At 42.4% G+C, this 16,565-nt stretch overlaps 2 protein-coding genes across 13 annotated transcripts in view; one reads left to right on the top strand and one right to left on the bottom strand.

Moving 5' to 3' along the window:
* Positions 1–12,435, top strand: part of LTBP1 (latent transforming growth factor beta binding protein 1) — a 177,575-nt gene extending 165,140 nt beyond the window's left edge. For all 5 annotated transcript variants that reach the window (XM_064158748.1, XM_064158743.1, XM_064158744.1 and 2 more), the window contains 3 exons: positions 6,575–6,694; positions 10,043–10,192; positions 11,364–12,435. In XM_064158748.1, the coding sequence (XP_064014818.1) occupies positions 6,575–6,694; positions 10,043–10,192; positions 11,364–11,533 (440 nt within the window). In that variant the 3' untranslated portion in view covers positions 11,534–12,435. The remainder of the gene's footprint in view (positions 1–6,574; positions 6,695–10,042; positions 10,193–11,363) is intronic.
* The window catches only part of LOC135183585 (uncharacterized), a 97,803-nt gene that overhangs the window by 61,227 nt on the left and 20,011 nt on the right, over positions 1–16,565 (bottom strand). For 6 of the 8 annotated variants that reach the window (XM_064158764.1, XM_064158758.1, XM_064158757.1 and 3 more), the window contains exon 2: positions 3,442–3,602. In XM_064158764.1, coding sequence (XP_064014834.1) covers positions 3,543–3,602 — 60 coding nt within the window. In that variant the 3' untranslated portion in view covers positions 3,442–3,542. Of the gene's footprint in view, positions 1–3,437; positions 3,603–16,565 lie in introns of all 8 variants that reach the window. The other 2 variants (XM_064158759.1, XM_064158762.1) reach the window with 1 other exon arrangement.

The following is a 16,565-nucleotide window of genomic DNA, read 5'->3' on the forward strand; positions in this document are numbered from 1 at the left end:
TTAGGAACTCAGTCAAAGCATCCATGCCAGACAATAGAGCAACTGGCCAAGACTGGAAAAGTCAGCATCTAAACTAAGACAATATGTACCTTGTGTTAACCTGAACACCTAGCCCCTGAACCGTGCACTTGCTGAGCCTCCAGAAGCTGCTGTAAAACACTCAGGGGGCTGGAGTGGACTTTAGACAAGGTATGTGGTTACAGGAAAAGTGAGAAGAGGAGCTAGAAGTACTAGCTAGAAAATGCAGAGTAAGTGGTGTGTCAAGGTCAGTGTTTAATTTAGGGAGACTGCTATTTTTGACCTTGTGAAGTTACCTTCTTGGAGTCTGCTACTGCAGTGCATACCACCTTTGCTTCAGTAACACCTTAGGGTGCTAGGAAGGTGAACCTATGTGCCTAAAGATACAGCAGCCCATTAAGAAGGGTGCTTTGTCCTTCTGTGGCTGTCTGCATGGAGAAATTTTAATATAGGAAAAGGGAGTGAGGTAGGACCAAGAGCCTAGAGTTTTAGCAGAGGTTTCAGTAATTATTTGGCAAGGGTGGGGGTATATTAATACATCAATAACTAAGAACTTGGTGACTTAATTACTAAGACAATGTCCTGAGCACATTCTTAGGCAGCAAGCATTCGGTTTATCAGCCCGTTTATTTGTGTAAACTTAGATACACCTTTTACTCCTGCACTGTACATTTTAAGTTCTAGTAATTCATGGGTTTATGTGCAACCACTTGACATTGCTTTTTATTATCACCTGAGCAGTCATGAAGTCCAGAGTAGAAAGAGACTGGAGGCAGTGAATAATGTGAATCATCTGGGATGTTATATAATCTAGGAGTTCTCTTGGCCACTTATGCTGGGGGGGTTTTAAACAGAAACCAACATCAGTGCTGGTCCTACCAGTTTCCTTTTCCATCAGGAAAGAGAAATAGGCACCCTGAAAGTTAGGTTCCTCAGACCTATTCTAGATATCTACTTTAGTATAAGTTGGGGTCTTAAAAGTGGTTGTATCTTCCCGTGGACTATAAAGGGGCACTGGATGATTAATTTGGTGCAGCCCCTTGGAGATGCCTACATGCAGGTGTAGCATTCTACCTCTTCTGGCAGAACAGATTATTTGGATTGCAGTTTTGTTGCAAGGAACTCTGTGTGTCCTTTTAAACGTTGTGTTTTGTTCTGTGGCTAAGTTTCCATACTGAGAATATAGTGTTCCCTTCAATTTCTTGCTAATTTCACACGTGAAGATCTGGAAGCACAAAGAGAACCAATGCATGCAAAGGAAAGACACCTTTCCACCTGCCCATTTTTGAGATGGTAAAGATCAGCAGGGAGGCATGGATTCATTTCTGATTGTCTTTCTGTTTAGGAAGAGATTGTTCCTTTCTGGTAAGGACACTGGAAAAATGGATTGTATCTTGGGCTCAAAATATTACAGTGATTGGGCCTTGAATATTCAAAGTTTTATGCTCAGTTGTGCAGATTTTTTCTACTTCTGTTTCTGTTGATAAAGATTTTTAGTGGTTTTGTTCCTGAAGCCTAGAGGAAACACAGAATAGCCTTGGAAGGGTTTTCTTCATGGAACCTCACATTCCAAGTTTTCCTGGGAGTCAGCAAGGAATCAGAAAGCTATTTGCAAAGTTGTGTCAGAAACAACCTGACCCTAACTACAAGCAGAAGGAGAGACTGGTTTAGAAATTTGAGCAGCATTAGTTGAGGAACAAAAGGTGATTACCAAGAGGTTTTGAAATAGTCTATGTAGTAATTACTTCCATTTTAACAAGAGCTTTACATCCACTGAGAGCTCTTCCTCAGTGATTTCATTTAGAAAATGACCATGAGAGGATGAGGCACTTAGTGCCATGGTCTGGTTGACTGGCTAGGGCTGGGTGCTAGGTTGGACTGGCTGAGCTTGGAGGTCTCTTCCAACCTGGTTGATTCTGTGATCTTTCTAAACTCATTAGAAAAATGCTTTAAGACTGCCTCCCTTCCCCTTTTCTTTAGCACCTGGAGTTGTAGAATATACACAAATGCTGTCCACCATAAAACTCAGCATCTGTTCCTGGAGGATGTCAATGACATGATCTAAATGGTCAAATGGCACAGTGTAAATGTAGAGCAGAAATATCTTCAGCTTTGATTCACAGATGATGCAATCCCCAGGGAAAGCATAATCTTAACCAGTTCAGACTGATGTTCAGAACCTGTGGTTGGGAAGGGACATCTATAATGAATGCTCTCTTGGCTTTATCCTTCCTTCTGTCCAGTGATTCCTTCCATTGTGGAACTTGCATTCTTCAGTAATTTGAAGGAACTCTCCTGGTGTTGATAGCTTTGGCTGCTTGTGTGTGTGTGTGTGTGTGTGATGGTGACAGCTGTGAGCTGTAACAGAAGCAAAGCTTGCTTTACAGGTAGGAGCTAACACTGGCTGTGTTCTTCCATGGTTACATCAGGAGAAGATTTTTTTATGTATTTTACTTTCAGTATGGGATATTTGTTCTGACTAGAGAATTTAGGATTTTTAGGTCTCCATGAACAAATAAGACCCACACAAGCTTGCAGAGCAGCAAGAACTGTAAGTGTACATTTGCACAGCTGCACCTGTGGTAACAAGCACTTGAAAGTCAGTCAGTCCATCCACTTTATGTTGCATTGTCTTCCTCAGCCTAACCCTCATCACAGCTCACATTTGTGCCAGTATGCCTGTGTACCTAGCTGCATTCCCCTAGCACACTCGACTTACCTGCAGCCATCTGATTTTAAAATGTCCTTCACATTTTTGGAAGCACACATCAGCTTCTTTTTGTAACAGCTATCCTAGGTTATACAGGAAGCTTTCTCACTGCTTCATGTGCAAGCTATGAGAAACATTTACAAACACATGGAGCAATGTTGACTAAATTACATTCAGAACACAAGTGGTTATTTCCCTCTTGAACTATGTTCATAGTTGCACTATGTCTGATCGTAGCCAGATGAGTGAGCAGAGCAAATAATTCATATAGAAAAAAGGTTTTGTCTTGGATTGTGAATTGCAGCAAAGTTTTTTTTCTTCACTTTACATGTAAGAGTCTTTTCAAAATGAGTAATAATTTCTGTGACAACAAAGTTCTTTTTATCATTCATAGTTACACATTCTCCCTTTCTCTCTGCCCCCTTACTACCTTCTTGAACTAAGCCTCTGACCATTATCTCCCTAGGGTGACATCATGCTGTTCTATCATTCTATTCTTTCATGTTCTAGCATTTGTATACTTGCTGCAAGTTTCTATGCACCAGTCACGCTTTTACCCAAACATCTTAGGATCTCTGTTCATTTAATTCCCTTCCTGGGAAAATGCAACCAGCATACAGCACAGTGAGCCAAAATACACTTCTTTAATTTGAACTGCAGAAACAGTATAGCACAGGGAGAAGTTTAAAACAACAGAAATTGTACATACCTACCTGTCTTGCTGTAACTTGTTCTGTCCCCAGAGGGGAACTCTCATAGCTCAGCAAGGTGTCACAGGTAACTTCCCATTGTTCTCAGTCTCGAATTTTCACTCCTAGTTTAAAAGGTGAGTTGCTGTTGCTCTCCTTGGATGTATCTCCTGAGCACCAAGTAACTGGATCACACATTACAAAAGACAAGAGATAGTCTCTATTACTTGAACAACTAAACAGAACATACAGTATTAAAAGAGTATCATAGATAATTCCAAATCATTACAGTATGTATCAAAACAATTATGTAAATCATATATGAGGATAAAGTGTATATATTCTAAAATGACCTGAAACTATTTAAATGCTCTGTCAGCACTCATACTAAAGCTCTATATACAATGTATGAGTAATTAAAGTATTATAATGTATTAACAAATGGTTAATTAAGCATAATAGACCTCAGTGTAGCTACAGCTCTTTGTAACAAATACTGGACTTAGAGTATGTCCTAAAACAGCTTTGCATCATTTTGTAGCCACTAATTTACTTATAAGGAGACCTAAAAATGCAGACATCTAGAACTTGACTGGCAAAGCACCAACATGGCAGGAAACAAGTTTTTATCGTCAGCATCTCTTTATTCTTCTCTACATAATAAACAACTTTCCATCACCAAACATGCAATAGGAAATAGTCCTTCCCAACCTTAAAACTACCCAACTCCTGTGTACACAAAAGCTCCAGCTTTATGGATTTTTCAATGTTCCTTCAGAAGAAAAACATGTTTCTACTACCAGTGTCACTAAGTGGAGAATTAGCAGTGAGTAATCTGAGAAGCCAATGTCCAGGTTGTGTCCAATCCTTTCCATCAGATCAGATTCAGGTGGAAGAAGTAGCAACCCCTCAGATCTGCTTGCCTTGTCTCCTTGCCATTCAGTGCCTGGGTTTGTGTGGTGGTTTCTTCCACACAGGCCAGATGAATGAGTGTTTTGTGGTAGAACATTGATTTCCTTTGCCAAGAACATTTGTGTGCATCTATGAAAAAAGTGCCTTTGTTCTTCTGCACAGCTTTTCTTTGTGCCATGGGTTTTGCTAATTGAATCTGCTGATGGGTACTGAATACCATGCTGACATCATGCCAGCCTTAAAATGGAGGTGCTGGCAGGAGCAGAGCATCATGCAGCTTGTAACAGCAGAGGCTTCCTACTGCTGGTTGCTGCTTGCAGTTTCTGGTGTGAGGGTGTTGGTCTTTTCCACCAGGCTGGCTGTGGGCCTGGGGGACAGGAGGGTTGTTTTATCACTGCCTTCTGCTGCTTCTGCTGCGTGTGCTTTGAAACAGGCTAAGGTAGTTGTACTGTGCATGATTTCATTACAGTCCTACCTTACCCCAGGGCTTTTTGTGTTCTTTTCCTTCTCAATCTTTGGGGGGAGCTTGCTTGTGAGAGCAGTCTGTCTTAAACCAGTACAGGTAGGTCAGCATGAAACAATGAAGGGGTCAGTCTGAGACGATAATCCATCTGTTCCCCTATGTAGGTGTTGCCTGGGGTTAGATGTGGGGAAGGGAAATGAAGGTGCTTCTAGTCCTATGACAGCTCTTAATACTAATCATGTTATCACCACATGTCAGTAGGAAGCAGTGCATGAGGCAATGTGAGTAACATTTGCTATATGTCATTTATTTTCTCATGCTGGCTGTGTTTCATTTGCCATGGGTTATCTCTCTTGAGCATTGCACTTTACATCTGAGAGAGGAGAGGGTTGCTTGAATATAAATATTACTGTATATAAATACACTCTGGAGGATACATATGGGACTAAATCACCTTGTACTTGAAACAGGTGCTGAGATTCACAATGATTTCTAAGTTCTCTGGGGAGTTCATTCTGCAGACTTGCATTGGCACCCATGACAGTTCTGGATGTGCACAAAGTTTGCCTACACTCTGCAGCCTTATGCTTTCAAAGAGCCAAGCTGTTGACCACAGAATTCAAACAGACGTTTTGAATGCTGTATTGTTTTTCAGTAGAAAATAAAGCCCTTCCAGGAGATACTACCTGTGAAACAAAAATACAATGCTAGACAGCAAGTGGAGCTGTGTGCAGCACTGTCTAGAGACAGTCTGGATTTATTCAGCTATTTGCTGTCTGCAACGGTTCCACGCAGCATGAGGTTTCTGGCCTCGGAGCCATCTGCAGTTCTTGGATTTTGTATGTGCTTAGGACTGTTTTTTCCTCTCTCTCTCTCTTGGTGGTTTTCTTTCCTGTCCTCACTCTCCCTGATTCTCAGAACACCAGGCAATCTTCACAGAAACAGATGCTAAACAGCCTGCAGCAAGAGCAAAGGCACACCTGGATTGCTATATTTTAACGGTGCTTCTATCTGAAAATACATTGTCTTCTCTGCATTTTAGTACATTAGAATTGGAACAGAGGTGACAATAAACCAAATAAAAACTCTCTGTCAGCATTTCAGGCACAGATTCTGACACCTAATATGAAGAGATGATTTAGTTTGCTTCAATTTGTGTAGTATAGCTATTGGAGAGAGGCAGAAAAATCAGGGTGTAACAGTTTCCCCTTGGTTCATAGCCAAGGAGACTTTGAAATGCACTCATACTTAAGCCTGTGGTTTGCAGATAGAGTTTGCAGCTGGGCATGGGTTATTGCAGAAGGCTTTTTCATTCTGTGATTTCTGCAGGTCGGCTGAGAGTGCCAGAAATACAGCCCCACCTCCTCCAGTTGGCTTCCTTTGGGGTGGCTTCTGCTAGCGACCATGACGGTCGGGAGTAGCCTTTCTTCCCCAGAATGCTAGTACTGGAGAGGCGTGCACTGTCCGCGGGACACACAGCATCCCTCTGCTCTCGCTTCCCAGGCAGGCCAGAAGAACTCAACCCATACGTTTTTGTACAGTTATTGACTCCAATCTATCCCTGGTGTTATTCCTATTATGGCTTAATAGTCTGTACTTGGCTCATTAACGTTTGATGGCATTCTTCTTACAGAGAAGTCTTGCTGGAAATTACGGATGGATGCTGTTTCTAGGAAGATAGGTTTCTTTCCAGCTAATATGGACAGCTCACTGGGACTAACGTAATGCAGCCTGTCTTACAAGTGGCTTTAGTTTTATATTCTGTTTTCTTTCCCCCCTCAGAGGATTATGCCCAGCTGTGCAACATTCCTGTTCCAGGATCTCGACAGCCATATGGACAAGATGCTTTGGTTGACTTCGAGCACTACACTCCAGAAACTAATCCATACTTTGTTGAAGACCGTAAGCAAGTTTCCCTGTTATGTAAAGTAACTGAAAGAGGGGTGGTAACTTGGATTATTTCCCTGGAGCTGGCTTCACTCTTCTATTTGCTTCGGAGTAATGTGGCCTGTTTATGTTTTAGTTGCTCCTTTGATGCTAGCTTCCATCAGGTGTTCAGGCTCAAGAGCTGGTGTTGTATAATAGTCTGGTTTGGCTCAGAGTACAATATTAATTTTCAATATAGTGGAATAGTTTGTGCCAATTGTACTCAGTTTGTATTTACCAACAGATTGACAGCTAAAGGTCAAAAGGATTGCCAGTTTTCCTTTGCACAAATTGATTTTCCTTTGGAGTACAGGACAGATTTCTTCAGAGTGCATTTAGTTTAAAAGGGGAAAAAAATCCTTCATGCCAACTTTCCATGCTTTTCTAGCAGAATTCACACGGGGGAAATGGAAAGCATGCAAGTCATTCTTGCTCCCCAGAGAAAAGGCACAGCACAGCATGCTCGGGCAGTATACATGCATATAGCCTGCAGGCTCAATGCCAAGCAGGATTTGAGGGATTGCATACAGTATCTGAGTTGTACTTGAGAAATGTTGGGGTTCCTGGATCACTGTTAAGAATTGTGTGAGAGGGATGCTTACATATCTCAGCATCTACCTCAAAATCAGCCACCCTGTATAGGTTCAACATACTTCATCACAGTATTGGAGGAAAAAAATGCAGCTATCAGAAGGCACTGGCAACTTCTCATGCTTTATACACATGGCCTACAAGCAGTCACTATGCTCTTTCCCAAAGTACTTTGCCTGTATAAAGAGTTCTTTTTAAACCAGCAGTAATAGGTGCAAAGAGAGCAGAGGACTACAGCACAGCATGAGAAGGGGGAAACACACTTCTTAGAAACACTGCGCTTCCCACGTTTACCCCAAACTACACAGATCAGGTTAATGAGTTTGTTTCCAGCATCTAAAGGACCTTTTAGCTCTACAAAGAAGAGACTCTCTAAAGAGAGGGTAGGGAAGCAGCACTTTCCAAGTCAGAAGCAGTCGTAAATAACAATAAATCTTAGGGACTGAGGCTGGAAAGCTCCTGTGTCTTGCTCCCATCCTATCACTGAATCAGATACAGTGGCAAACTAATGTATAAGAAACACCAAAACACATGGCTGTATGATTGTCCTCAGAGACATACTCCCTGACAGAGTTGCAACATGGTTAGAGTATCCAAGACATCAAGGTCCCAGTCCTGCTGTGGTATGTGTAAAGAATACAGAAACACCTCCCATGCTGTGGTAGGGCCACGTACGTTCATGTGGTACTTGTCACCTGTGTGCAGTCAACTTCCACAGAATCAAACAGCTTAGAATTACAACCCAGCTGCCATCCAGCTGTTTTGAAGTGAACTATTTTGTGAAGTAGAACTTGCCCTGTGTGATAAACACTTTGGGTTTAGCTACTTAATTACAACATACTGCATCTACAGGAGATAGCGGGAGAAGAAGAGACGTACATGTGCACATGCATACATCTGTGTGTGTACACTACGGGTCCAGTAAATCATGTCCTGGCTTCATTCAGAAAGCACCTATGTACTGGAGGGTGCTACCTTTCCTTTCATTTCTTGGCACAGGCAGTTTTCTAAATTAGCAAAGATCTTCACTGTGAAGGACTCTCCTGAGCCCTCTGCAGGCTCTAATAGAGGACTCGTAGACATAATGAAACCTGGGTCAAGTTTCTTACTGTATTGCTACTATACATCATGACTGTCTGCTCAACATCCCCAGTACTACTGCACTGTAATGTACCATGTTCATGGAAAAGATCTTGGGGTTTCCCACTTACTGTACATGTGCACACATCCGTTGTATTATTTGTGTTCTTGAGATGTGGCAGATGTCAGCAAGCACTTCTGTCACCTCCTGTTTAGTGTCTCCAGACACTATTCAGTGTATGACTGACCAGTATGATCCCTACTATGAATCCCACCATGGTAGGAAAACCCTAGTATAGAAACCATGTGTGTAGTCAAAGAGAGGAGAAAGGGAAATGACAGTGCCAAAGTGTAATGGAGGATTGTATGGAAATGGCAGAGTAGGAAGGGCAAGGCTGGAGAAGAGAAAAAAGGACAAGAGAATAAAGGACCTCAAGAACAGAGATAGGATTGAGTTAAATATGAAAAAGATGAGACCAAGCACAAGGAAAGGGAGAAGTTCATATTCCTGGGTAGCTTTGCAAATCTGTGTGTCACAATGCAAATCTACATATCACAACTGTTGCAGCAATATAAAGCAGTAAATAGGGCTTAGGTAAAGCAACAAGTTGTTTGTGGAGTCACTGTAGTAACTGCATGGTATTGGGACAGCTAGAGAGATGTATCCTACTCGATTGCACTCCAGCTGCTTCTCCATTCCTGTGCTATATATCCTTTATGCTGGTAAGCACAGGACTCAGACGTTCTCAGCTCTTTCCTCCAAAGTCTTTTCAATGTGATAGGCTGCCATCTGCAGTTCTGGTACACCACTGCTCCCAAATAGAAAGCTAGTGCAAAAATCAGTGCAGGACTAACAGGATCAATTCAGTCCCAGGTAGAATCTCTGATTGTGCAAAAGTGTCAAATAACCTCTTAAGTATAAATTGTTCCTTATACATAAAAGTGTAACAGCCAGGAAAGCCCTAAGACAGGGAGCACAAAAGGCATTGTACAAACCACTAAATACAAAGACAGCTCTTCAGCTTTGACTGCCCACCAGGAGCAGCTGGTAGATAATAGGTATTCATATCAGCACCAGTCACTGAAGTACAAGCCAAGGGGCTGTTAACCAAAACCATAACAGGAAAGCAGTCTCTTGATTTCTTCTTGCTTTCCTTAAGGCAGCTGGGATTTTCTTTTTAGTATGTTTTTTTCCTAGAGCAATTAAATGCCTCTCTTCCTCCTGACACACCTTATTTTCCTAGAATAAGGTTCTAAGAAACTTCTTGCCCAGACTGCACTACCACTTCTTATCTTTGTTTCCATAGAGGTTGACAGACAGAGGCATTCAGATAGAAGGTGCTATTTAGAGCACCCTGACTTACTCTTTAAAACAAACACTGCCAGATTACACAGCTTCCTTTGCAAAACAAAACCACAAACACTCCACAGAGTTCACGAGGGTTTTTAGCTTTCATCTTGAAATAGATCACAGCACTTTTCTAGTGCATTCAAAACTCCAGATGGTGCAGATCTGCTAAGCTGACTTATTTTTCACCAAGTCAAGTCACATCGCAGTACACTTGTGAGAGAATGTCATCCTCTGACTATACATCTGGATGTACTGATTCAACAACTCAGTGAGTAACTGGTTGCAATTCTCTCTCCACTCAGGTTTTCTGAACAGCTTTGAAGAGTTACAAGCAGAGGAATGTGGGATTCTGAATGGATGTGAGAATGGCCGGTGTGTCAGAGTCCAGGAAGGCTACACCTGTGACTGCTTTGATGGTTACCACCTGGACATGGCCAAAATGACTTGTGTCGGTGAGGACAATGTATTACTTCATCTTCTTTTGTCAGTCTGTTGGTTTACTTTGTCGTTAGCCCCAAGGAGGGTCTGGAACAAAGGGTTTAGAGATAATCATCTAAATTGTTTTAAAGATGCCAACTTTGTTTGATTTACTGCAAAGGCCAGCAAATATTGTTACAGAAATAACTGCTGGTGTTCCTCAGTTCATCTTGGTCCTTAGCACTGTATTCAGTTAAGAGCCTAGAAATAATTTAACACTACAAATGGTTTTTTCAAAGGCTTTAGCAAGCTAAAAGGGTGGAACTGGAAACAGTGTAGAAGAGTAGTTTTAGGAGCTGACTTTGAGAGTGGTTCAATTAGCTAAATTATGCAGATAACCACTTGGTGAGGTTTGGTCCCTGACTCTCACTGATTTCAACAGCCTCAACTATTCCTTTTACTCTCAGACTAGTAAATCTGCACAACTACTAACCAGGACATCTAAGGAGTTTGTCTTCAATTAAGACAAGAAAACATGGAAGTAGAAAGTGTAAGTGACAGGACGAACCAAAGCACCCCTCAGTGTAGAAGCCTAGCAGACACTGTGGGTGTTTCAGTTTCAAGTCTGTAGTAACCATGGTTGGCATCACACTTCATGGCCTACAGATGGAGTTTTCCAGGTGTATCATGATAAGCTGCCTGCATGCCTTGTGATCTTTAGGACCTCATAACATCCTGGCCTCCTTAGCAAGAAAAGCTGTCACTTCTGCATATTTCAGGTGAATGCTGCACAGTATTGAGTACAGCTGTTTTGCTGTCCACAATTTATCACCTATTTAGGTGATAACAGCAACTGCTCCTGAAATACTTGATTTTCTAAAATACAGATGTTGTACTAAGAACTTAAGAGTTTCTTTCTTGCAAGCCACTTCTCAGTCATCAGCTAAAAACTGATTATCAGTTGTTGAGTTTTCGTTCTGCAGTTTAGGCAGAATTTGGACTCAGCAATGTAACCATTTAAGACGATTTAATACACTCCTGATTTCCTGTGATAACTTCTGCCCCTTTCCAGCCTAATTCCACCTTAACTGAAAATAAAGTTCTCTGTGTATTCATACCGTTCTACTTCTGACAGTGCTGGAGATGAATGAGTTTTATCTACACACCAGACTTAACTGTATGGCTTTTGCTGTCCCCTTTGTGCAGATGTGAACGAGTGCAATGAGTTGAACAACAGGATGTCTCTCTGCAAGAACGCCAAATGCATTAACACAGAAGGCTCGTACAAGTGTTTGTGTCTTCCTGGGTATGTACCTTCAGACAAGCCAAACTACTGTACCCCACTGAACTCAGAACTAGACAGTGAGCTGGAGTAGAGGAAAATCTCCACATCCTAAGCCCATACACTCTGCACTGTATAAAGAAAAGGAAAAGAAAGTATTTAACTTGAGACAAGAAGGCACCGGAGTAGCAAATTGAAGGGGAGAAAGGCATTCAAATGTGTCGAAGTTGAGACATGATGGGCTGATGGTGCATCAGCTTCACTAAAGTGACAGACCAAATGGACACATCACTCTGTATGAAAGAAACAATCAAGTATATAGTGTGCTCATAAAAAAACCCAACTCCTTTGAAAATAAGCAAATCCAGTGCTGTTATTTTAAACAGAAGAGCTTTGGGGTTTTGTTTTGGGTTTTGTTGTTGTTGTGTTTGTGGTTTTGTTTTGGTTTGTTTTTCCTATTGCTTGATCAATTTGGCATTTAAATAGTGATGGAAATATTTTATATTACTATGTCCTTCTTTTGATCATTCAGTTCTTTGCCTACTGTTTCTTTTCAGACCTTTCCTCTGATCAGTACAAGTTGTGTAATACAGCTATCCTTAGGCCATTCTGTAAGAACTGTTACACAGGGTAATGCTTCTCCTCTGAAACATTGGTCAGTGACTTCTTTTGTTGTTAATTTGCTAGTTGTCTGCCCTGTGGAGCAGGCACCGTTTGTTTTCCAATGTTTATATTCCTTGGCCAAAAGTCCTTATATTCATTTTTGTATTCTGTATGGTTGTTACTGCACTTAAAAGTCTCTAGACCCTTTCTTGCCAAGTTCAAAGCTGCTAGAGGACAACATCGGATTCCTTTTGTACATTAAACCAAAAGATTTTTAGCTCACGTCTGTATTGTAATATGTAAATTGAACACAAGAGAGCTCTTGTATGATTACCCTAACATATTAAAGCTGTATATTAACACTCAATAAAATCACCTTTTTTTTTTAGAAAACAGCTATTTACTAATTGTAGGCTTTTTTTTTCTTTCTTTCTTTCTTTCTTTCTTTCTTTTATTGGTGTTTATGTTCCAAGAAATCACTCCTCGAGTGTTTACAGTACTAGCAATAATTTCCACTGCAATATTTCAAGAGAGCTGGCTGGTTTTGACTTCTCATACTGTTTTAATAAGACTAGAACCTCAATTAGTTAATGCCTGAGGTTAGGCTTCCAGAGGGAAGATTTCAAACACAGACCTACAGAAACTGTTTGACTTGGAAGCTGATTGCCATGGAATTTTTCTTCTTCCCTGCTTTCGGCATGTTTCCCACTACATCTGCAAATAAAGCTCTTCAATATGATGGCCTGGGTTTCAGGAAATACTGAAAAGCAGGGGGAGAGCTTCTGATGAACTGGATCCTTCCATTAGCTCTACTGTTCAGTGGAAGGAGAGGAGGAGAGTAGGAGACTGACAGCTGTTTCACTTTTCCCTTATCCAGAGTGAAAGAGTTTTCTCTGGAAATCCCCAAACAGGTCCTTTTGATATTTTCCAAATGAAACATTTTTGCTGTGTCTTTTAGACCTGCCCTGCACTAACAGGAAAACAATACTAGGAGACTTTTAAAAGTAAATCAAATCGGGTTCAATTGTCAGAAAATTAGGTTTTGATTTCTTGTTTCACAAAAAGAAATGTTTGAGTTTGTTCTGAGGCAAATTTCTTTTCCAGTGTTTTGGCCAGCCTCAGAAAGAACTCTGGCAGAAGTTATCTTCCTTTCAGTACTGCACACTCAGTCGATCTCATTAAAACCCATGTGCAGAAGCATCTGTCCTTTCCTAGGTTCTCCCCTCTCTGTCTGCAGGAATTTGACAGCAGGACTGGAGAAGATACTGTACCTGTATGCTAAAATTCAAGCAAAGGTTTGGCATAAAAATGGGGGGGGGAGGCATCTTTAAGGAGGAGGCTTTTGGTAATGTGCACAATTCCCTGGACTTTCCTTAATTAAGCAGGAGGGGGATGGAGATCCAGTCAGGCAAAGGAGATACACTACAAACACTGGGGATGGTCTGTAATTACAAACAAAACAACCAACCAAACAAAAATGCCAGCAGAAACCCAAGGAATTAATTGTCTTGCTTAGAAGAAGGAAGGTCAGGCCTTATTGGAGAATTCCATAACTAAAGAGCTTTTATTTGTCCTGCTTCAGGTTAATCCTATGATCTTAATCAAAAATCAAAAGTCAAATTTACCATCTTTTGCTAGGCTCGAGATGAGCTCTGCTCTGAGCTATTAAAAAGTTGATAGGACACTGCTCCCTTGTTTGAAAGGCAGCCTAGGCCCCGCAGCTGCTATTACAGTTGGCACCACAGCTTCAGCTTTCAACATCCCAGTACTCCAGCAATTCTTCCCTGGCTAAAGCCTTAACATGGCAGCACGAGTCTTGGCTTTTCCTGGGAGTACCCCAGTGTGACAGCACCACCCACACTTCAATACTCTTAGAAGTCTCCTCTTGGGTACAAACAGCGTACTGAACGCCAAGACTGGCTCCTGGCTGATTACATCTTCTCAAAGCAGCAAGTTTCGAGCAGCCTGGGACTCTGCCACTCTCAGACAATATACACTTGGGCCACTTTTGTGTTATTTCAGACCAAAAAAGAAAACCCTCACCCATGCTCTTCCATAAGCATCAAAACTAAAACACTAAGCCTGACCTCCTATGACCTTTCCTCATAACATTCTCCTCAACAGACTAACGCCAACTCCTTGCCCCTCTGAACAAGCACAGGCAGTACCTGTCTGCAGCTGTGGGTGCCAGGACACAGTGGGAGACGTAGCTGCACTGACACACCTGCTGCCAACCTTACTGTTGTCTGCGACCTCAGCAAGGAATGTTAGCCTGGTCACTTGTCTCCAGCTGCTGGTCAAACTTCACAGATCTCAGACTGTACTGGCCTTTCTGCTTTGTTTGCTTTACACACATGGTTGAAGTTGGTCACTGGGTTAAAAGCTGGCAGTAAGTTGAGCGAGATGGCATGCACTGGCTCTGGTCCCACAGAAAAACTAACCAGCAAACAAAGCCTAAAAGGCCTCTTGGCTTATCAACTTATGTTAACAGCAAGTCACAAAATCGGTGTGTACAGCCACCTTCTATCTTCCTGCCTGATTCATGAGGACAGCAGTTGAACCAAGCCCTGAAGCTTGAAAATGTTACTCTAGTTCAATAGCCATGTCCTTATCACAGCTGCACTTACCTATTACAGACACTACACAAGCAAACAACATACTTTGTGCATGCTTCTGCCTTTCTCTCTTGACTCCTCTTGCCTCTAATATGCCTTCAAATGCACACAGGGAGCTGAAGGTAAACTCTCCTTACATCCCAGTGCTTAGCATTCTATGTTGCCTGGATCCAGGCGTTCAGAAATGGTTCAAGAAAGAAAGAAACCACAACTAAAGAAGATAATTTCTGCCCGGCTGACTTCAGCCACTGGAGCCCACCTACTTTGCCCCAGTGTAGCAAGGCTGGTTCTGTTGTTTCACCTGAAAAAACTGCAGGACTTAGGGATAAAATTTTGGAACAATGTTACACATTTTCTTAACATCACTGAGGGCTTGGACACCGTGGATGTAGCCATTTACTTGTTGAAAGAGCTGTGGTTTAGGTGAGAGCCCTCAAAATACAGAAACCACCACATACAATTCAGGTTTCTGAATGCAGCAATCTGGAATCGCTTACAATTTATACCAACTGGCACCAATATGTTTTACATCCATCTGTACCCTTTATATATATATATATATATATATATATATATATATATATTCCTTTTTCAGCCAGCCATTTCCTTGTTACAAAAAAGCAAATTGCTGACAGGGTAGAATTGAATGCTGCTAGGTCCTTTAGAATGCTGCTGTGCTCATGAGAATGAAGTTGCTACAGAACTAGAGTTCTATTTCAGCTAGACAGACATTTGATGGGAATAGATGCATTCCTGTTGAGGTAGTATTCAGTGAAAAATCAGCCAATAGTTACACTACTCAAAATGAGCACTACCATTCCTCTGGGAAAGCCACAGCTGGACAGATTCATAGAATCAACCAGGTTGGAAGAGACCTCCAAGCTCAGCCAGTCCAACCTAGCACCCAGCCCTAGCCAGTCAACCAGACCATGGCACTAAGTGCCTCATCCAGGCTTTTCTTGAACATCTCCAGGGATGGTGACTCCACCACCTCCCTGGGCAGCCCATTCCAATGCCAATCACTCTCTCTGCCAACAACTTCCTCCTAACATCCAGCCTAGACTTCCCCCAGCACAACTTGACTGTGTCCCCTTGTTCTGTTGCTGGTTTCCTGGCAGAAGAGACCAACCCCCACCTGGCTACAACCTCCCTTCACGTAGTTGTAGACAGCAATGAGGTCCCCCCTGAGCGTCCTCTTCTCCAGGCTGCACACCCCCAGCTCCCTCAGCCTCTCCTCACAGGGTTTGTGCTCCAGGCCCCTCCCCAGCCTTGCTGCCCTTCTCCAAACACCTTCCAGCACCTCAACATCTCTCTTGAATTGAGGGGCCCAGAACTAGACACAGTGCTCAAGGTGTGGCCTGACCAGTGCTGAGTACAGGGGCAGAATAACCTCCCTTGTCCTGCTGGCCACACTGTTCCTGATGCAGGCCAGGATGCCATTGGCTCTCTTGGCCACCTGGGCACACTGCTGCCTCATCTTCAGCCTACTACCTCTCAGTACCCCCAGGTCCCTCTCTGCCTGGCTGCTCTCAGCCACTCAGTCCCCAGCCTGTAGTGCTGCTTGGGCTTGTTGTGGCCAAAGTGCAGAACCCTGCACTTGGCCTTGTTCAATCTCACCCCAGATGTGGATACAGAACCAGCTGTTCAACAGCTGGACAGAAATATTAACAAGTGTCAGAATGATCTGCACATACAGTTGGAGAGATAACCCTCTTGTAACTTGTTTGGGATAAAGAGGAGAGCTCAGCAAGTCTGCCATCTGAACAGCAAGATCCTTGCCTTAGCCTTCGTCACTAGAGGTCAGCACAGCCTCTGCAGTAACACTCTTCACGTCTAAGGAACGAGAAGGAAGCACACGACTCTTACACAGCGATCCCAAGAAACAGACTGTTTCTGCAGTGAAAGAGT

Source organism: Pogoniulus pusillus, chromosome 18, assembly GCF_015220805.1.
Source record: "Pogoniulus pusillus isolate bPogPus1 chromosome 18, bPogPus1.pri, whole genome shotgun sequence".
In the NCBI taxonomy this organism is placed as follows: Eukaryota; Metazoa; Chordata; class Aves; order Piciformes; family Lybiidae; genus Pogoniulus; species Pogoniulus pusillus.